This window comes from Megascapheus bottae, chromosome 2 (genome assembly GCF_031878675.1).
Source record: "Megascapheus bottae isolate mThoBot1 chromosome 2, mThoBot2.hap1, whole genome shotgun sequence".
Classification (NCBI taxonomy): domain Eukaryota; kingdom Metazoa; phylum Chordata; class Mammalia; order Rodentia; family Geomyidae; genus Megascapheus; species Megascapheus bottae.
Window position 1 is genome coordinate 97,144,048 of NC_143510.1, and position 20,899 is coordinate 97,164,946.

Below are 20,899 nucleotides of genomic sequence, written 5' to 3' on the forward strand. Positions count from 1 at the left end.
ATGACCCACAAAAAAAACACGCCAGAAAAACAAATGAGGATGATCTCTGATGGATAATGTCAGCTTTGAAGAAGAGTAGGGGTTTACTTGTCTGAGAAAAGGACCAGGAAAAATGCCTCCTAAGGGTAAAGGTAACAGTTTAGATGTGCCTTGAGGAAATGAAGAGGAGACTCTGAAAAAATAGGCTTGGCTGGAGTGTGAGTGGCCTTACATTAAGTAGTCTGCTTAGCAGATGGAGCTGTGCTCACTACAATGTTGTACAGTCTTTAGGCTGTGAAGGTTTGGGATTTCCGGAAGTTGAGGAAATTAGTCTGATAATGTTTATGCCCTTTGGTATCTGTGACCTGCTAACTCACCGAATGTTTTCAGTACATCCTGGGAACACAGCCAGACTATATGACTTAGATTATCTTGGAATATGAATTCTGGCCTGTAGGATGTAGTGTATTGTGTCTCTTTCCCTGTATACTAGATCTATATACCTGATTCTGAAGTCAGAGCTTCTGTCCCATGAAGTCCTCAAATAATAGCATGGAGTACAACAATCTCAGTCAACTGGATTTAAGCAAGCGTTAAACTTCTCTTAGGTTAAACTATTTTTTTGGTCAGTCCTGGAAATTCAGGGCCTGGACACTATCCCTGACCTTTTGCTCAAGGCTAGCACTCTACCACTTGAAGCAGGCTCCACCTCTGGCTTTTGGGGGGTAGTTTATTGGAGAAAGTCCCACAGACTTTCCAGCCTAGGCTGACTTCATTGTGATCCTGAGATTGCACCCTCCTGAGTAGCTAGGATGACAGGTGTAACAAGGGACCAGCCAGTTAATTAAATTTGGGGGGGGAGGATCATGGGGATTGAACTCGACCTGGGCGTTGTCCCTCAGCTCTTCAGCTCCAGGCTACCACCCTACCCTTGAGCCAAACCCCATTTCCCATTTTCTAGAGGTTAATTAGAGATAAGTCTTAGGTCCTTTTGTGCTCAGGCTGGCTTTGAACCTTGATCCTCAGACCTCAGCCGCCTGAGTAGCTAGGATTACTGGTGTGAGCCACTGTACGGCCAAGATAATTAAATTTTAAGGTTTATCTGTTAGGATTGCTAATCACAATTGATGCAGATTTCCAAACACACAGGACATAAAGGAGCTTTATTTGATGGATGATCACTAGAATATTGTTTATATACAGTTTCAGCACTACGGGTCCTTCTCTTAACCAGGTATGAACCTGATGGAAGAACTTCAACTCCTGAATTTCAAGCTATCAACTGACAACTTGTTGCAATTCTCTATTAACTATTCTTCTGGAGAGCGGATGACTCCCCAAACTATCAAAACCCAGACATTTTATAGAAGAGGTTACACAGGTCCCCCTAAGAGTCATAAATCTTTAAAAGTATTTTGGAAGTGGGGAGAGGGTGGGGGAGGGAAATGGGGACAAAAACATGGGGTAACAATGATTGTTAAGTAATGCACCTTCTATCTGGTGAATATAATGTAACTCTTCTGTTACAATAAAGTATAATAAAAAAGTATTTTGGAAGTTCAAGAAAGCTTGGATATGGAATGAAATATAAACTTTTGTGAGCATAGTTATACCTTTTTTTATTTTGATGCTAGAGATCAAATAGAGTGCCTTACACATGCTAGGTAAATACTCTATCACTATAGCCCTGCCACAGGTTTACTTTTTTTTTTTTTTTTTAATGCTATTGGGGTTTTGAATTCAGGGCTTAGAAAGTGCTCTTCCACTCAAGCCAGGCTTTTATTTCCCTCATAGTTATACTTTTATAAACTTATGTAGGCCAGAAGTGTGTATGTATGCCTGTAATCCTAGTTAGTAGGGAAGCAGAGACATCAGGACCCAGGACTCAGTCTCAAAAACAAAAGCAACAGAGCTAGTTGCACATTTAAGGTAGTTAGAAGGCTTGACTAGCAAATTTAAGGCTCTGAGTTCAATCTTTCCTGCTGAAGAAAAAGAAGAAAGGAGTTTCCAAAGTAGTTAGGAGTCTGTGTGGGAAATCCACTCATCTGCTCCCAAGTTATAACAGTCTTCAACGTTATAAGAAGCCAGTGCGAGGCTCAAGTGGTAGAGTGCTAGCGTTGAGCTGAAAAGCCCAGGCCAGAGTTCCAAGCCCTATGACTTACCAAAAAACAAAAAAGAAAAACTTTCTGCTCATCAACATTCTGGCTGGGAGTTTGGCCTAGTGGTAGAGTGCTTGCCTAGCTTGCACCAAGGCTCAGGTTCCATTCCTCAGCACCACATACATAGAAAACGCCAGAAGTGGTGCTGTGGCTCAAGTGGTAAAGCTCTAGCCGTGGGAAAGCCCAAGGTCAGTGCTCAGGCCCTGAGTTCAAGCCCCAGGATTGGGGAAAAAGAAAAAAAAAAAGAGGGCCGGGAGTTTAGCCTAGTGGTAGAGGGCTTGCCCAGCATGCACAAAGACTGGGGTTCGATTCCTCGGTTATCACATATAGAAAAAGCCAGAAGAAGTGGTGCGGAGGCTCAAGTGGTAGAGCTCTTGTCTTGAGAAAGCCCAAGGACAGTGCTCAGACCCTGAGCTCAAGCCCAGCACTGGCAAAAAGAAAAAAAAAAAGAAAAAAGAGAAACCCAGATCTCTATTTAGCTTTTATTTATTTATTTAGTCTGTTGTGGGACTTGAACTCTGAGCCTGGGCATTGTCTCTGAGTTCTTCAGCTCAAGGCTACAGCCTTACCCCTTAAGCCACATGCCACTTCTTTTTTTATGGTGGTTAATTGGAGATTAGAGTCTCATGGACTTTAGTGCCTAGGCTGGCTTTGAACGAGATCTTCAGATCTCAGCCTTCTGAGTAGCTAGGATTACAGGTGTGAGTCACCATGCCTGGCTTAATACTTTCAAGAGAGTTTATTTAGCTGGATACTGGTGGCTCATGCCTGTACTTCTGGCTACTCAAGAGGCTGAGATCTGAAAAATCATAGTTCAAAGTCAGCCCATGCAGTAAAGTTGAGAAACTTTTTTCTTATTTTACTAGTCCTGGGGGCTTGAACTCGGTCTGGGGACTGTCCTTGTGTTTTCTCAAGGCTAGTGCTCTACTGTTTGAGCCACAGCACCACTTCTGGATTTTTCTGTGTATGTGGTAACCAAGGAATAGAACCCAGGGCTTCATGCATGCTAGGCAAGCACTCTACTGCTAGGCCAAACTCTCAATCCAAGCTGAGAAGCTTTTATCTCCAATTAACCACCAAAAAGCCAGAAGGGGAGCTGTGACTCAAGTGGTAGAGAGCTAGCCTTGAGCACAAAAGGCCTGGGACAATGCTGAGACCCTAAGTTCAAGCCCTAGGACCAGCATAAAAACAAAAATAAAAAAGTATTTTATAAGTTTCTTATGGAAAAGTCAAATTTAACATGAATTTTATTTAACTTATGTAACTATAACTTCTTTGTACATCACCTTTATAATTTTTTTTAAATCTCATTTACCCTGTGAAAGTGTAATTTCCCTGAGCAACTAAAGTACTATTTATCAAAATGAACAGTAGGTAATGAAGACATGCTTTGGAGGATAGACTGAGGGGAGGGCATAGGAATGGAAGAAGGAAGGGCAAGCAAATGTAGTCATCATATTCAATGTACATTATGTTAAAAAACATGGCTGGGCACTGGTGTCTCACGCCTATAATCCTAGCTACTCAGGAGGCTGAGATCTGAGGATCATAGTTCAAAGCCAGTCAGGAAATCTGGGAAGTACATGAGACTCATCTTCAATTAACCACTAGAAAATGGGAAGTGGCACTGTGGTTCAAGGAGTAGGGCAGTAACCATGAGCTGAAGAGCTCAGGGACAACATCCAGGCCTAGAGTTCAGAGCCCCACCACCAACCAAAAGAAAAACACATAATTTGAGGGTTGGGAAAATGGGGGAGAAGGAAGGGGTAACCTTGATCAAAAAGAAAAAGCTGGGAATTAATGCACCATCTATCTGGCAAATATCATGTAACCCTTCTATTAATGACAATAAAAAATATATGAAGAGAAAAAAGATTAAAAAAAAGCAAAAAGCATTACATTCATAATCTGAACTATGGAATTGTAACTCCTTTGTAGAGCCACTTAAGGATAATGAGATTTTGGGCTTGGAGTTTGGCCTAGTGGTAGAGTGCTTGCGTAGCATGCACGAGGACCTGGGTTCGATTCCTTGGTACCACATACATAGAAAAAAAAAGCCAGAAGTGGTGCTGAGGCTCAAGTGGTAAAGTGCTAGCCTTGAGAAAGTCCGGCCTGAGCACTGTCCTTGGACTTTCTCAAGGCTAGAGCTCTACCACTTGAGCCACAGCATACTTATGGCTTTTTCTTATTTTTTTCTTTTGTCAGTCATGGGACTTGAATTCTGGGCCTGGACACTGTCCCTGAGCCCTTTAGCTCAAGGTTACTGCTCTACCCCTTGAGCCACAGCACTACTTTCAGTTTTCTGGTAATTAAAATAGAGATGAGTTTCACAGACTTTAGTGCCAGGCTGGCTTTGAACGTCAATCCTTAGATCTCAGTCTCCTGAATAGCTAGGATTACGGCATGAGGCAATGTGCCTGGCTATTTCGGGCTTTTTCTATGAATGTGGTAACCAAGGAATTGAACCCAGAGCTTCATGCATGCTAGGCAAGCACTCTGTCACTAGGCCATACTCCTGAACTAGTGAGATTTTTTTTTTCCCCAGTCCTGGGGGTTGAACTCAGGGTGTGAGCACTGTCTTTGGGCTTTTCCTCAAGGCTAGTGCTCTACCACTTGAGCCACAGCACCACTCCTGGCTTTTCTAAGTATGTGGTATGGAGGAATTGAACTCAGGGCTTTGTGCATACTAGGCAAGCACTCTACCACTAGGCCAAACTCCCGGCCCGAGATTTTTTTTTAAAGCTCATTGAATTGCCCAAAATAAGAAATGAGTTATCTCTGATGTCTCCTTTCAAGTGTGAGAGTCTCATCTTTGACATTCTCAGCTCAATCCTACGCATGGTGCTGCCTCAGTTTAAGCTAGCATTTCTTCTGTCTCTGCCTCTATCAAAAAACTCTCTTGAAGGGTCTCCTTACTCCTCCCTGAGTACACCTCAATTTGTTCTGTCATTCTAGTTGACATGAACAATCCTTAAAGTTAGGACAGATTATAAATTCCTTTGCTCAAACCCCAGTACCTTCCCCCATCTCTTGAAGTTAGTCTGGTCTTCAAACTCATTCTACCTTCCCCTTCTGTTCTCACTAACATTAGCAACAGACCCTCCTTCACCACAACAGGTGCCTCCCTCCAGATTTGGCTCTTGCTATCCTTCTGGAATGCTCTTCCTTCAAGTATAGGACACAAGGGACAAGGGACACAAGTCTTGCTGCTGCTGCTGCTGCTTTCCTCCTCCTTCTCCTCCTCCTCCTCTTCCTCCTCCTCCTCCTCTTCCTCCTCTTCTTCTCCTTCTCCTCTCCACCCCCCTCCTCCTTCTCCTGGTCTGTTAGTTACTATTTACACTCAAGAAGGCCTGAATTTGCCACCACCTGAAATTACACCCACCCCTCTACTTATCCCTCCCTTTACTTTCTCCTGAGGACTTACTTCTGAGTTACTATGTAATACACGATCCTTCCTGGCTATTGTCTGAGTCCCTCAGACTCAGAGGGACTCAGAATAAGGACTTGTTTGCCAGTTTTGTCCTTTACTACATCAGCTTTATTTACTAAAGGCACAAAATATCTGGTAAACATGTCATTCTAAAAGGTTCCTGGTTTCTGCAGCTACTCTGTCCCTTGCGCATGTCTGCCAAAATTACGTTTGGTTTACTTCTAATGTTAGTTTAACAGAAAAGCCTACTTGAGAGGAGCATGTTTTCTCAGGGTACCCTTTATGCCTCACAGACATGATAACCTGGCAGCCAAACTTCAGGCCTGGGGGGTAAACAAGGAACTCTTCAGAGATGTACTCCAGCCTAAAGAGGTGAAGAGGGCATGTTCATGCATGGAGAATGCAGGTGCATCCCACCCTCTGGCAGACAAATAGAAGTAGTCCCACAGAACAGGTGAAAGTTCTGAAGCAAGAGTTTATTCCAAATGCATAAGCAGGTGTGGACAATAAATTCAGAGCCTGTGTCACTTAGCCGACAGAGACGTTTCAAAACATGTCACAAATACCTCATGAACAGTCTCTAAGCTCCAACCCTTTGTCACCTTTCTGGCCTAAGCTAGGGAAGAGGGAGGGCCTTCTAATTCCCAAACAAAACACAGGCACCTAAGGGCTGAGAGACTTACACAGCCTTATCTTTATTAATATCTACCAAGAAAAAAAAATCAAAATTCCTTCCTTACTTCATTCCTCCTCCATCTGGGCCCTAGGGAGCAGCATTTGTCTGTGGAGCACTTACTGCCAGAACTTTCCTTGGAGCTGGGCACCCATGCATGGCCACAAATTATGCTTGCACACAGGCCACAGGCCCCTTCCTCCACAGTGTGAGGATGAAAGGGCAGCTGGCATTTCTCCATCCTTCAGCTATCAGTCTTGGGAACTTGAAAAAGATCTGCGATGTCCAGCAGAGCTTGACGGATGTGGTTCCCAAAGCGCTGGGCATTCTGTAGGAACTCCAGAACTCAGACACGCTTTCAAGTCAGCTCCCACCACTGCTCCCCCACACAGGACTCTAATCTACTCAGAGACACAGCATGCTCTTGGGGTACCCCATGCAGCCCCTCTTCTCAGACCACATAGCAGAGAAGACTCACCGTCTCTGAACTTGAGAACTTGCTAGAGACATGGAAGAAGATGGTGTTTTCTCCTGCAATCATGTAGGAAACACCATAACCATCGTCCGCCACCTGAAGACAAAAGGTAAGTGAGAGGACATGAAAGCTGATATACTTGGCCTTCCCCAAGATTTGTAGAAGGCCTCAACCCTGGATGCTGCATTCTTGATGCCAGGATCCTACCTCCCATCCCAGGAAACATTGTTCCTTGTGCTAAGATCTAGAATTCTTGTTTCCATTAGGAGGCTCATCCCTCTACTGCCCCCTTGTTCCAGGAGGATCTCTAGTCTTCTGACAAATGAAACTATCTGAGTGACTCAGTGAAGAGTTGGATTCCTCAAATGAACACATTGCGGAAGGGTCCAATATATGGCCTTTTCTTTTGCAGATAAGGCATTGTCATGTTATAGAGCCACATGAGATTGGTGGGCCCTAGTACCTCTCTGCCTATGCTGACAGCTACCATTCTGCTTTCCTGCAGGCTTCCTCTAAGCAAGGTGTTCTTGCCCCGGTCTGGTCTGGTCAAGATGTCTATATGCATGCACACACACACACACATGCACACACATACAGACACAGACACACAGACACACAGTCTGCACTGAATCTCTAGGGCCCCAGTCTTGCCCACCATCACCCTTTAGGGGCACTCACAGGGCCAAAGCCACCTCCAGCACCCAAGTGATTGGGGTACTGATCTGGATCAAACATACGAATCTGGGACTGAGGGATCTGGCTGGTGGAGAGGCGCCAGGGTTCTGAGAGCACCTGTAATAGGGAGTCCAAAGTCTGTCAGACATTAGGCACTCAGCATGTACCTGTTTAAATGGTACTAAAGACCTGCATGAGAAAGACACTATCCTGGTGAGGATATAGGAGTGGACATGCATGAGGAGCTCCCTGGGCTATGGCTCCCTGCTCCCCCACGGACTATTTGCAACACCTTAGCACGTGAACAAAACCCTCCTTGGCCAATTAAGCCCCATCTGACTTCCCCAACCACCCCTCTGCGTTGCCTCACCCCACCTCAGCCCCTTTTACTCTTCCCACCAGCACCAGTACCACCTGACAGAGCATGAGAATAATGACTTCATGAGAACCTGCAGGAACAGTCCCAGGACTGCAGGCCTGGTGGCATGTGGTGTGAGAAAGCTTCCATTGGCCTCCAGGGCTACATTAGGGAAGCTGGCCATACAGAGTACTACCTCAAGAAGGCTGAGCTCCTGGGCCTAAAAGCAGGTGGACAGATGACATGTCAGCAACGACACTGACCTCAGCCAGGAAAGGAGAGCTGACACCCAGGTACTTGGAGACTATATAAAGGCAGAAGAGGTGCCTGTCTATCCCAGCCCCCGTCATAGCCAAGCGGTACATGTTCTGGTGCTTCTCAGAAGCTTTCCGGAAGAGATCTCGGAGGTCTTCTTTCTGGGATGTAAATGCAAAACAATGAAGAGTGGCCCTGTCCCTTGATGCACAGGAAAGCAGAAAGCAGGGGATCGCAGCTCACCATGTAGGACCCCTTCATCATGGCCTGCACAAAGGCTGTGGACTCATTGGTACAGGAACGCACAGTCTCTGTCCGTCCCTCCCGGAACATTCTGGTCATTGAGGCCTCATAGGTCAAGCAGAATTTTCCCTTGTCCTGGGGTACAGAGAGGGATGAATCTGGCAGGTGGACCCTAGAGCTTCCCTGCCCACTCAGCAGCCCAAAGGGGTTCCTACCCGAAAGTGAGCCAGCTGCAGGGCAATTTGCACGAAGGCATCAGGGCTGGTACGACACTTCTTAATGAGTCCTTTGCCAAATGGCAAGAACTGGAAGCAGTATAACTCCACATCATCTGCCAGAGCCTTAGCTACCTGGTAGGAACTCTCAATGGCAGCTTGGCACTGCAGAGACACGGAAAGGATCAAGTTGGGATAAAGCCCTCCAAGCAGGCCTCCAGGTTGCATGGAGGAGGTGTGAAGTTTCATTGATAAAAGGTAGAGCCTAATTTCCTTAGAAGAGACCTGAGGGGACTCCTCATGAAGGCAGAATGTGTCTAGGTAAAGTACATATATTGCTGCATGCTACAAAGACAAGAGCCATGTACCTCCAAGTACAGATAGCACTGAAATTTCTGCTTTCTTGGTTTTTGTTTTTTTTTGTTTTGGTTTTTTTTGTAGGTCATGGGGCTTGAACTCTGGGCCTAGGCGCTGTCCCTGAGCTCTTTAGTTCAAGGCTAGCACCTTTCCTCCAGGCCTGGGCATTGTCCCTGAGCTCTTCAGCTCAAGGCTACCGCCCTACTCCTCGAGCCACGGCACCACTTCCCCTTTTTTAGTGATTAATTGGAGAGAAGAGTCTCATGGTCTTAGTACCCTGGCTGGCTTTGAACCTTGATCCTCAGATCTCAGCCTGCAGAGTAGCTAGGATTACAGGTGTGAGCCACCGCGCCCGGCATCTGGTTTCCTTATGAACAGTTTGGACCCCACATTTCTCTAAGAAGTTTTTGTCCCTTCCCTGAGGAGGGGGAAGTGTGGTGAGGTCCTGCCCCTTCCTGGCTTGCATACCTGTTCAGGAAGGTCCCACTGCAGCCGCTGAGGAGGCATAAGTGTAGGGTTTGGGCTGCCAAGGCAGTGTCCAGTCTCTGTGTAGCCCAGGTGAAAGGTGTCAGTGCCTAGGACAAACTGAAGGGAGAAAGCTAAGGTAGGAACCAAAGCTCATCACTAGTGTCTGTCCAGCCGGTCCCCTCTCCAGACCTGTTACCTCCCAGAGGTGCCCAATGATGGGGGCATCTGCCCATGCGTGTTCTGTGTTGAGGCCCAACAGACCATTCTTGAAGGAGATAAGAGTGAAAGACTTGTCGAACCATCTGTGGGAGTAGATGCATGGATGACCCAGAGTGGGGCATACACAGAACTCTTAACCCACAATCCTAATGTTAATAAGTAATACCACTTTACTCTCCATTCTAACCACTACCCCTAACCCCAAACTTAACTTGAAACAACCTTGATTTCTAACTTTCAATTCTAACACTGACTATAATCACTAACTCTAAATAACCCTACCTAGCCATGAGCCATATTCCTTTTCCATTAACCCTCTAAGCCTAGTCATAACTTCTAGTCTCAGCCCCGTCTTCCAACCCTAACCCCTACCCTCTAGTCCACAGGGGTGCACACATGCCTGTTGAAGCAGTTGCCATGCAGCAGCGCCTTGCCATAGAGGCTAAGGCTAGCCTCGTCATCAGGGTTGTAGTGGTGAGACTCTTCATCCAGAGACACAAAGAAAGCAGCACGCTCGATGGTTTCCAGAGCAGCCTTGTTCTTGCCAGAGCTGAAGAAGGCCTGGCGTGCCTGTGCCCACTCCACCCTAGAAGCACAAGGGCAGGAAAGAAGTGGAGCTAATGCACACTTTGGTTCAGGGACCTTCCCAGGACCTGGTTGGGCCTGGAAATGGGGTGAGGTAGGGGACCCTAAATATACTGGTACATGCAACCTAGATTAAGGGTGGACATGCCAGCTATCCACCACTCTTACCACCAGTACCCTTTACTATTTAGGTCTCTGGGCCCCCATTCCTTGGTTGTACCTCTGGCCCCAATTCTACCATGATAGAAAGGGCCAAGCTCCTCTTTTCATGGGGTTTTGAACCTGGGTCAGGACAAGCCTCCCCATAGGTCCAGATACCTTCCCCCTGCGGTGAGGGCTGCCAGCCTCTCCTCCCCAGGCTGAGGTGGGGAAGGGTCATCCAGGATCTTTTGGAACTGCATCTCCAGGTCCCGAGGCTTGAGCAGGCGGGATCCCTCATAGAGCCAGACCTTGAAGAAGCGGCCCTTGTGATAGACAGCCACATGCCTGCTCTCGGAGAGGTGCTGCAGCACATCTGTGATAGAGGCCAGTGGGCAGGCTGAGACTGGGCCTCAAAGAGAAGAACAGCTCCCTCCCTGCCCCAGCCCTGGAAAGGGGCCACCTCCTTCACACTACGTAATAGTTGGCAGCTCAGATTATACTCGACCTGCCTTTGCCCTGGGCCTTTTATCCCACAGGAGCAGATCTGTGTGCTAAGCAAGGCTGTGCTGTGTCCTTCCACTACCCCTTACAACAATCTTAGGAGGACACTGAAGTGCTAGTAAACCCGACAAACTGTCTGAGGCAGCAGTTCCAGAAACAGGAGGTTGCTGTCTTCATTAATCCCCAGGCAAACCCCTTCTTCCTCCTCTGCCGGTTCTGTTTAGAGTAACTGTGCTTCCTCTGAGCTCCACTAACCCAGCAGTGCTCCTCTCACTGCTTGTGTGCATGTGCGAGCACTGGAGCTTCAACTCAAGACCTCAAGTGCTTACTTGGCTTTTATGTTCACAGCTGGCACTCTACCACTTGAGCCATGCCTGTAGTACAAGTTTTTTTTTTTTTTTGCTGGCTAGAGATAAGAGTCTCTTAAATTTTCTTGCCTGGACTGGTTAATCCACAGTCCTCACCTGAGTAGCTAGAATTACTGGTGTGAGCCATTAATACCCAGACACTCTTTTTTGTTTCTTTTTTTTGGCCAGTTCTGGGGCTTGAATTCCAGGGCTGTGCACTGTCCTTGAGCTTCTTTTGCTCAAGGCTAGCACTCTACTGCTAAGCCACAGTGCCACTTTTGGCATGTTATGTTTATGTGGTACTAAGGAATCAAACCTAGGGCTTCAAGCATGCAAGACAAGCACTCTACCACAAAGCCACATCCATCCCTCTCATTCCTTTTTATTTTGCCAGTCCAGAGGCATGAACTCAGGGTCTGAGCACTGTCCTTGGCCTTTCTCAAGGTTAGAGCTCTACCACTTGAGCCATAGCACCACTTCTGGCTTTTTCTATGTAAGTGGTACCAAGGAATTAAACTCAGGACTTTGTGCATGCTAGGAAAGCACTCTACTAATAGGCCAAACTCCCAGCCCCGCTCATTACTCTTTATGTATACAACTATCTTCTGTCAAGTATGAGGGGAGAAGCTCTGTTCTGGAGCACCCTGGGATCTAGCACCATGCCTATAAATAATATCTAGTATCTGTCACAACCTGAGAACATCTTACATATCCATGGCCCCAAGTCACAGGAATGCGTAGTAATAAGTAGGTAGTTGGGCACCTAGTCATGGTAGGACCACAGCTGGGAGGGTAGGACTTGTTCCTGCTGGGTGCCTGGCTGTGGCCTGGTACCTGTCTCCATGCCCGGGATGCGAGTGGTGTTGAACATCCTCTCCATCTGATAGGAGCACATAGGCACAATGCCCAATGCCATCACCTGGAAGAAAGATCCAGCATGGCTCAGACGCAGGCCTCCCCTCACCATCCCACCTTTAAACCCTGATGCAGCTCACAGGCTTGATCTCTTCACGGTCCAGTTTGCGGCGGTAGGTGATCATGGCATGGATGGCATTTCCTAGGCGGGCTGCCTGCACATCTGTGTTCTTGACGAGTACAAGGTCCTATAGATAAAGTAGATCCTGCATGGCTCACACCTCTGTGAGTCACCTAGGTCTCACTGACATGAAGACCAACTTATTCAGGGGCTGAAGGTATCACTTCCTCTTTCCAGCCCATTCCACATGCTGTCAGGGTGAACATCCGGAAAAGAATAACATTCTACAAGTCTGCTCCAACTTAGACCAGAGTTGTTTTCGTTATTTTATTTGTTCATATTTGGTTATTTTGGTTCAAAGAAAGAGTTCTGACATTAATAAACAGCTTGAAACCTTTGGAAGGCTGTATATATGCTTCTGGAAGGAGAATCTGTGGAGGAGGAGGAATCCTTGCAGGCTAGTAGTTTTTACAGTGGTAGAGGAAAGACTGGATGCAAAGCAGCTGAAAGACCAACAGGCAGTGTACAGGTTTTGTGCTGAGGGCAGTCCTGAGAAGGGCCAATCACATGGGGTAGGGACACAATGACTGTGAGTGCCAAGAGAGGAAGCATGGTGTTCCTCTTGTTGTCTGGCCCCACACAGGGACAAAAGCAAGACATGTCTGAAGAAGTTCCCTGGAAATGGTATCAAAACAGCATGGAACCTGTGACTGGCAAGCCAAGATGGGAATGAAGGCAGGAAATGGTAGAGTCTGACACAGAAAGCCTGAGAGAGATTGAGCCATTCTCAGAATGTTCCCTGGTTCTCAGGATCCCCATTGTCTCTAAGCTACTCTAGACTACTCTTCTAGGATCTCTCCTTCCTCTTGTTTTCTCCCAAGCATCACTCCATAACCCCATCTTATCCATGGAAACATCCACAAGTTCTCTGGGCTGTTCTTTACATCTTTGCCCCAGAGCTAGAGAAAGAGCCAAATACACACAGGAAAGCTGTATAATCTGGCTCTTGTTCTTACCATTACATAATAGTTGCTATTCACCATGAGGGGGCTCCTGCCTCGGAGGTAAATGTACTCTTCCCACCAGTCACTCACCTGTGGGTGGGAAAGAGGTTAGAGCTGGGGAGGGGGCAATCAAGACATGTGGGTAAGGACAAGCTCAGGAAAGCAAACTTACATAGTTAGTTGCCCACCATGACTTGAATATCAAGTATTTCTGAAGTCTGGGAGCAGTCTTGTCCTGGAATTCTTTGGCCAGTGTCTCCATACGGTAATACTCCTCATCATCCAACAAGGGCCGCACAGAATCCAGGTACTGCCCAGCGAATTTATCGTTACCATGAGATCAGACATCAATGGCTGTCTTCACCCTCTTCCCACTGCTGTCTCCTCACCCAGGCCCCATTACTCTCCAGCCAACTATTTACAAAAATAAGTCTTCAATCTACTAGGTTTAAACAAGCCTCTGAATCCAAGCTCCGGTGCCCACTAAAGCCCAGGCAATTACCCGCTGAACTGTGGCTTGCAGGCTGGGTACGGGAAGTTTTGGTAGAGATGTTTGGAAGCTGTAGAGCATTGGCCGCCGGCTGGACAGAAGGCGGACACAGATCTAGGGGTGCAGGGCACAGTATTGGGGTGGGAAGCAAAAGGCACAAATCAATAAATGATTGACAGCTTTAGAACCACCCCATCCCTTCAGGATAAATGCACACACGAAGTACAGTGCCCATTCTGCCTTTCCCCTCCTGTACAGAATCCCAAATGAGATCCCTGGGGTTTCAAACCATACACTTGCACCCTCCAATTGTTTCTGCTCACAGCCCAGATCTTGGTGGCATTACTGGTCTTGCCGTGCATCTCAAACATCCATCCATGGTAGGAAAGAAGCAGCTTCAGAGTTTGTCGGAATAAGAAGATGCCTGTAACCCAGATCCCCGTGGAAAAGATGGCCATGCTGAGAAGTGCCCGAGTCTGTGGGGTCTCACAAGGGGTACACCTATGAGAGAAAGAGAGAGCGTTGCTGGGTATCCACTTCAGACAATAAGAGAATTCTGAATCCTTAGCTATGAACTGTCTCATGAGAGACACTAAGGGGCAAGAATCTCTCTGGACACACTCAGGTCTGAGTGTAACAAAAACCAACTAATGTGGTGGTCCCGGGGGGACCAGGAATTCTGGCCTTGGGAACTAGCCTAACCCTCTTTTCCTGACACTTGTGCCCTCCTGGCTTTTTACCTCTCAGGGAGGCATCTCTGGATACAACAGACCAGCCCCATGGAGATGTCCACCTTGCAGTAGGAGGAACCCACTGTTGCCATGACGATGACCAGCCAGCTGGTGGGGCTTCCAGGGTACACACCTCTAAGGATGCCATTCTGTGGAGCAGAAACAGTCACCCTTGTTGAGCAGAAGGCTAAGATAACCAGGCTCATGGGAGGTCCTAGGAATGGGCTCCTAGTCTTTGCCTCATCTTCCTGCTGTGGCTTTTCTCATTCCTTCCATACACTCACACCTGCAGCACCTCTGGTGTCCCATCACACTTCTGCACTGATGAAGTCTGTTCCCAGTAGCACTGTTGGCCAAAGTGGTGACAGACACCGACAATGGGGCAGCAGCAGACATCTAGCCCTTCTGTGCACCTGCTGAAGAATCCAGGAGAACCACCTATGCCCACCTTGATGCGAATCAGGCGTTTCTTCCAGGAGTTGATCCCAGACAGGTAGATGTGTTTTAGGGCTTCGCGACTGAGCCGGACGTCGACCCCCTCTGGGGTCACAGTGAACTGAAAGGCCACGGCCTGGTGTGCTTCCGCCATCCTGGGGGTTGGTCCGCACCTGGAAGCCAGGAAGGGGGGTGGGCAAAAGAGTGTGTGGTGCGCTCAGGCCAGCCCGGTCCCGGGGCTGCCCCCAGCGCCGAGGCCCCGCCCCCAGGCCCACCCCCCCTTCCCTGGCCCCAGCTTCCCTAGCGGCCGCTCCAGGGGCCCCAACGCGGCTGCTGCGCGCCTCTGCCCTTCTGCCCGGCTCTATAAGCCTGGCCAACCGCCGCTGCCGAACCCTCGCGGCAGCGTTCCGGACACATCTAACCACAATGGTGCAGGGACTGGAAAAGGGGTAGGGAACCTTCAAAGCTCCAGGGGTCCCAGGGCAGTCAGCCTTGAGCGGGGGGGTGGGGGGGTAGACAGGCGCCCCGGGAAGAAGTGGTTCCGTGCTCCCAGCCTCGGTCCGACCCTAGTCGTCCTCCCTCTAGCGTTGGACTGGGGTACCGTGAGGGGCTCCGGCTGTTGCAGGGCCTCACCGCGTTTGTCTCTACTCACAGCTCAGGTTCAGCTTGCTTCTCTGAGTGGGGAGCTGGCTACTCTGGCCTGTGTCCCCACGTCCTTCAGGCCTCGCCACCCCGGCCCCACCCTTGCAGAGAACCTGACACCCACTCCTAAATTGGGGTGGAGAAAAGAGGAGGGCTGGAGGGAGGAGGGTGGGGGCTGGACAAGAGACTTGCCTCCCTTCTGCAGTGGGAATTAGGGAAAAAAAAAAAAAAAAAACGTGGGCAGGGTTTCTGCAAGCAAGCTGAAGGTTGCTCAAAGGTCCAGGAGCTTGGGGTGGTAGTGGGGCAAAGGGTCTCATGTGAGGATGGTGGCATTGTAACTAAAAATAGCCAAATGTAGGGGAAAGGTCACTGGAGCCAGCTATGCAATGCAGCCGGTTTCTTGATCCTGGTGGAGTGGCGGCTGCATCCCAGGGCCCTCTGTCAGCCTCTAGTCCTCCAAGTCTTCCCAGCACTTGTACTTCTAAGCTCAAGCCAGGGGACACTGGAGGGGGAGAGGACCCCAAGGGGAGGAATGGACCCACAACCATTTTTAAGCCCAGAACATGGAACAGAACAGTGGTTCATTCATTCACCTGTGTGGTCTTGTTTGGTATTTCTGATTCTGAGCACATACAAGACAGCTGTGAAGGAACAGCTCATTTATTAAGGTACACAATCCAAAGGCTTCCGCGTGCCCACTGGGCATCTACACAAACTGGGGGAGAAGTGACCCTTCTCAATCAGTCCAGGCACAGTCCAGAGTCCAGTCCTCAGGGACTCCTGCCCTTTGTCTCTCCCTCCAAGGTCCTGCCCGGGAGGCTCCAAGGACAAAGCAGAGGAATGAGAGTTGGATGGTCAGGATGAAGTGTGGAGGCTGGTCAGCTGCCCTTTCTGCTGGAAGTAGAACTGGAACCGAGATTGGGCATACTCCTAGGGAAGGAAACCCATCCCACAGAGTGGTGAGAAGGCTTGGAAACAGCATGCTACATACCTGCCACCTTGTATCGCCCAACTTCCTGGATGACATATAGCCATTGTTGCTCCCCAGCTCTTAATTAACATGCCCACGCCCACTCCCTTGATACTTACCAAGTAACCAAATTCTATGGTGGACATGGATGCCTGGAGGATGGACCACAGACCCCAGAAGAAATGAGAAGCCAAAGCATACCTGGGGCAAGGGAGGAGCAGGTAAAGTACCTGTGTTCAAGAACACTCAAGGTTCTGCCTGGATCTCCACCCCCGGGGCCAGCCCGTCCTTGAAGCTCTTAATTTCTCCCCCATTTTCCTATCTAGTCCCACTAACTTCCCACTTTCAAACTGTCCCTTCCCATTAGCTAAGGCTGGCTCGCTGCCTAGCTCAGAGCTCATAATCACAAGACCATTCTGGACTAGCCCTTTGCAATCTCCTTCTCCACTGCCTCTCCCACACTCCCAACCTGCCTCTCCTTCCTCACCGGTTGACCTCAATCAGCAAATCCTCTTCTAGTTTTTTCTGCTCCTCTGGAGAGAGAGTCTCACCTTTCATTAACTCAGACAGATAATGGCGAATAAAATGGAGCTGGGAACAATAGACAAGAATCAGGGACAGGGGCACCACAGGGAGCACTTCCCTCCCAATTAATAAATACCCTTTCTGGGATTCTAGAGCTGTTTCCCAGCTTTGGTCCACATACTTGCTGTCCTCGAGTTGGGTAGTCTGTGAGCTGTGCTTTATAGAAAGGCCATTCCTCATGAGTATAATCATAAACCCATTCACAAAAATGGTTCCCAATGTCAAAGCCCCTGGAGAAACAACGTAGAAATTCAACCCCCAGATAGTCTTGTACAGTTGGAATGAAGAGATAAAGTCTATTTTTTTTTTTTGCCAGTCCTGGGGCTTGAGCTTAGAGCCTGAGCACTGACCTTGGGCTTTTTCAAGGCTATTGCCCTACCACTTCAGCCACAGCACCACTTCTGGCTTTTTCTGTGTATATGGTTCCAAGTAATCAAACCCGGGTCTTTGTGTAAGCACTCTTACCACTAGGCCAAACTCCCAGCCCCTTTCCAGCATCTAATGGGAACAGATCTATAAGAGGCTGCCCTCCCAGCCTTACCTGTAGTTATAACTGCTGTATTCAAAATCAACTAGCATGAGGTTATCGACATTTTTTGGCTCTGAGAGCAATAAGATGTTCCCTGAGGAAATAGAGTAGGGTTCTGGTCACTTTGGGGCCCTCTGGTCTCTACAGCTTATACTGGAAGTCCTAAAAGCTTTGTCTTACCTTCCTGGATGTCATTGTGACAGAAGACCACTGGTGATGGGGTAGAATCTAGCAACTTCCTGCAGAGGTAGATGGGCATGGGTCTAGAGTAACTGAAGTTACTCTCACAGGCTAGGCCCTGACTCCTGCCACCAGCAAATCCTGGGGAGGACATGGTATGTGCCTGGTGCGATGATCCCCCATCCTGCCTGCCTTCACCTGAGGTTGCCCATCTCATCCTTCAGGCTGTACACTTCCAGTAGATTCATCTGGGGGAGGTCAGTAGAAGGCAGGTCTTGGATCTGCTTTAAGTACCTGAGGTCCAAAAAATAGAAAAGTCACTCTGCCCTCAATGGTATTTACTCTGTGGCTAGGAAACTTGAGAGCCCAAAGCTAAATCCACTCAACTGGAAGGCCTGAAACACCCACAGGACTTCAGGTATTTGGGTTACAAACCTGACTCACCTTTCCATAGTCCCAAACAACCAATGAGGTTCCTTGGTGAAAGGCATCTCCATACCATGGAATTGGGCCATCTTCATGGCAATGGCTGCTGACAACAACGGCTCTCGAAGTTCATGAGTTTTCAGTGGCCGGCTCTGCACCCAGGAACCTATCAGGATGGTGAAGGGGCTGGGGCAGGAGGGGAAAGGGATGGGGGAACCTGGGAGAGGGCAAGACCTTGGGGAAATTTCCCTACCGGGGATGTGAAGGTAGACACTGGGGAAGAGGACAAGGGATAAGGGAAGAAGGTAACGTGGGGAGAAAACTGAGCTCATACTGGGAGATATTGTTCCAGGCGACCCTCTGGAAAGACTCCATAGAGCTGGGGCCCCAGCGAGCGCTCTGCAAGGATGGCGAACATCACACTTTCTAGGACCAAGGAATCCACGCCCTGAAGGAAAATGGCACAATAAAGGGGCCCAAATCAGTAGCGACAAGAGGTAAGTGGACCTGGCAACAGAGGAGGGGCCGGCTTGCTGCCTGGAAGCTCTGGAGCACAGGCTCTATCTGGGCAGTGTCGCCTCGCCCCTGAGCACCGGCGTTTCCTACCTTGGACGAGAGCTGCTTTCCCTCACCTGCAGGATGGCCCCGTACAGCCGGAGCACCACCTCTCGGGGCTCCTCTCCAATGCTAGGCAGGTGGTCCGGCAGCGAACAGCGGAAGAGCAGGTTGCTGAGTCCTCCGCTGCAGATCCGCACACAGCGCACTCAGTCGGCGGCCGCCCCCACCGCAGGACCCCAGCAGACCCCTCCCCGCCGCCGGGCCCCGCCCCGGCCCCGCCCGGCCCGCGGCGGACCTCGCAGGCCCCGCGACGGGAGCGTCGCCCCCGGGCCTCCCACCTCACGGGGCGAACCCTCAGCTCCTCGGGCTGTACGCGGCGCCAGGCCCCGCCCAGGTACTCCCGGCACCACCGGTAGGCCCGGCGCTCGGCGTCGCGAGACAGCGACGAGGCACGGCGCCGGCTGGAGGCTGCGTCCGGGAGGACAGCTGAACTCTCCGCCGCCATGGCGCGGCATCCACCAGGCCCAACGCCCAGCTGCATTCAGCTCCCTACGGCAGGGCTCGGCTCCTTCCGGTCGCGCTCGACCCTACTTCCGGCCGCTCTAGCCCGTCCGGCCGGACTCGGATCTTTCCGGTTTTACTCGGCTCTTTCCGCGGCGCCTTGGAGGCGGGGATTGCTGCGGAAGCCCGAAGCTCGGCGTCACCGCGGTCCCCGCCTGCGATCGAAGGCCAGGACCCTCTGTTCTCGGGCGGGGCACGTCCGGCCTCGCCCCCCCCGGGGGTGGGCGGGGCGGTGGGCGTGGCACACCCGGCCGCGCCCCCGGGTGGGCGGGGCGCGTCAGGCCGCGCCCCCGGGCGGGCGGGGCCTCCCCGGGCGGCCGTCGTTGGGTCGGTGGTCCGGAGCCGGTCAGGGCCGAGCGTGGTGACTGCTGTCTCGGAAGGCACGCGACCCCTGGCAGATTATGTAACTGTGACCTCTACAACAAAAATTTAAAAATAGAACTGGACTTGAGGCCGGGAGAGTGGCCTAGTGGTAGAGTGCTTGCCGAGCATGCACGGAGACCCGGGTTCAATTCCTCACTACCACATACACAGAAAAACAAAAACGAAAAATAAAAAAGAACAGAAGAGGTGCTAGCCTTGAGAAAGCCCAAGGACAGTGCCAGGCCCCGAGTTCAAGCCCCGGACGGGCAACGTGTACCTGTATGTGTGTGCATGTATACCTATGGACCACAACCTTTAAGGGGCTCGACATTCACACACGAACAGACGAAAGGAGGCTACCCTAAGGGAAGGAAAACTACGTTGTGACTTCTGAACATTTAAAATACTGTGTGTTGGAGTCTGGAGTGTGGCCTAGTGGTCGAGTGCTTGCCTAACATGCGTGAAGCCTTGAGTTCTATTCCTTGGCACCACATACACAGAAAGAGCTGGAAGTGGTACTGTGGCTCAAGTGGTAGCCTGATAGCCTTGAGAAAATACTGTGAAACGAACTCCAGAAAATGGAAACATGGTGATTTCTTTTTTTTGTGATTGTTATTGGTGGTGGTTTTCCTTTTTTTTCCCTTGGGAGGGGCAGTGGAAAAGGGGGGGACACAGAAAGGGAGGGAAAAAAGTAAAATATGCAATTATGCTATTCAGTTTACACTGTGGAAAATGACCTATGTAGTTTGTGGGCAAGGATAGGAGGGAAAACCGGAGGGAAGTAAGTAAAGAAATGTACTCATTACCTGACATGAAACAGTAACCCTTGAGTAAAACACCTTAATAATAACAATAAGTTGTTTAAATGTGTTGCTGCCAGGCGCAGTGGCTCACGCCTGTAATCCTAGATACTCAGGAGGCTGAGATCTGAGGATCAAGGTTCATAGCCAGCCTGGGCTCGAAAGTCCAGGAGACTCTTATCTCCAATTAACCACCAGAAAACCGGAAGTGGAGCTGTAGCTGTAGTGGTAGAGTGCTAGCCTTGAGCTGAAGAGCTTAGGGACAACACCCAGGCCCTGAGTTCAAGACCCATGACCAATTTAAAAAAAAAAAAAAGAAGGAAATTGAACACGGTAGAAAATGAAATGCTCATAGTTTGGCAGACTTAATATCATAAAAATAAGCATACTACCCAAAGCAATCTACAGGTTTAATGCCATATCCATCAAAATCCCAATGTCATTCATCACACAAATAAAAAATAATAAATCCAAAAATTTACAAGAAGCATAAAGGACCCAACAGAACAAAAGTAATCATGAGCAAAAATGGCAACATGGGAAGTATTGCAACAGTGGACTTCAAATTA

At 49.3% G+C, this 20,899-nt stretch overlaps 2 protein-coding genes across 3 annotated transcripts; both read right to left on the reverse strand.

Annotated features, from left to right (window-relative positions):
- Positions 1 to 6,025: 6,025 nt before the first annotated feature.
- On the reverse strand, positions 6,026 to 15,021 carry Cpt1b (carnitine palmitoyltransferase 1B). The gene is made up of 18 exons (XM_090328978.1): positions 14,730 to 15,021; positions 14,291 to 14,430; positions 13,874 to 14,051; positions 13,563 to 13,664; positions 13,233 to 13,370; positions 13,073 to 13,150; positions 12,076 to 12,183; positions 11,915 to 11,999; positions 10,410 to 10,605; positions 9,907 to 10,092; positions 9,484 to 9,589; positions 9,288 to 9,404; positions 8,463 to 8,627; positions 8,248 to 8,382; positions 8,013 to 8,165; positions 7,395 to 7,508; positions 6,720 to 6,812; positions 6,026 to 6,569 (listed from the first exon to the last, which is right to left on the reverse strand). Exons 1-18 carry the CDS (start codon positions 14,868 to 14,870, stop codon positions 6,486 to 6,488), a joined length of 2,319 nt encoding a protein of 772 aa, XP_090185104.1. The 5' UTR covers positions 14,871 to 15,021; the 3' UTR covers positions 6,026 to 6,485.
- Positions 15,022 to 16,002: 981 nt separating this feature from the next.
- On the reverse strand, positions 16,003 to 19,280 carry Chkb (choline kinase beta). Of its 2 annotated transcripts, none has more exons than XM_090328980.1 (11): positions 18,945 to 19,280; positions 18,681 to 18,789; positions 18,383 to 18,496; positions 18,067 to 18,200; positions 17,821 to 17,916; positions 17,623 to 17,681; positions 17,455 to 17,536; positions 17,035 to 17,143; positions 16,880 to 16,919; positions 16,448 to 16,529; positions 16,003 to 16,288 (listed from the first exon to the last, which is right to left on the reverse strand). In XM_090328980.1, the coding sequence occupies exons 1-10, from the start codon at positions 19,145 to 19,147 to the stop codon at positions 16,462 to 16,464; spliced, it is 1,014 nt and encodes a 337-aa protein (XP_090185106.1). In that variant the 5' UTR covers positions 19,148 to 19,280; the 3' UTR covers positions 16,003 to 16,288; positions 16,448 to 16,461. The 2 variants fall into 2 exon arrangements, with proteins under 2 accessions (XP_090185106.1, XP_090185105.1); XM_090328979.1 differs by having other exon boundaries at positions 16,816 to 16,919; positions 18,945 to 19,266.
- Positions 19,281 to 20,899: the final 1,619 nt, after the last annotated feature.

Coding starts and splice junctions, on each gene's coding strand:
- Cpt1b (XM_090328978.1), bottom strand. CDS start 14,870: ATGGCGGAAGCACACCAGGCCGTGGCCTTTCAGTTCACTGTGACCCCA. Junction 13,371..13,562: donor TGCAAGCCACAGTTCAGCGG/GTAATTGCCTGG, acceptor TTCGCTGGGCAG/TACCTGGATTCTGTGCGGCC. Junction 10,093..10,409: donor GCCCTCACCGCAGGGGGAAG/GTATCTGGACCT, acceptor TTGTGCTTCTAG/GGTGGAGTGGGCACAGGCAC.
- Chkb (XM_090328979.1), bottom strand. CDS start 19,147: ATGCAGCTGGGCGTTGGGCCTGGTGGATGCCGCGCCATGGCGGCGGAG. Junction 17,144..17,454: donor TACAGCAGTTATAACTACAG/GTAAGGCTGGGA, acceptor TTGTTTCTCCAG/GGGCTTTGACATTGGGAACC. Junction 16,289..16,447: donor CCATAGAATTTGGTTACTTG/GTAAGTATCAAG, acceptor TTCCTTCCCTAG/GAGTATGCCCAATCTCGGTT.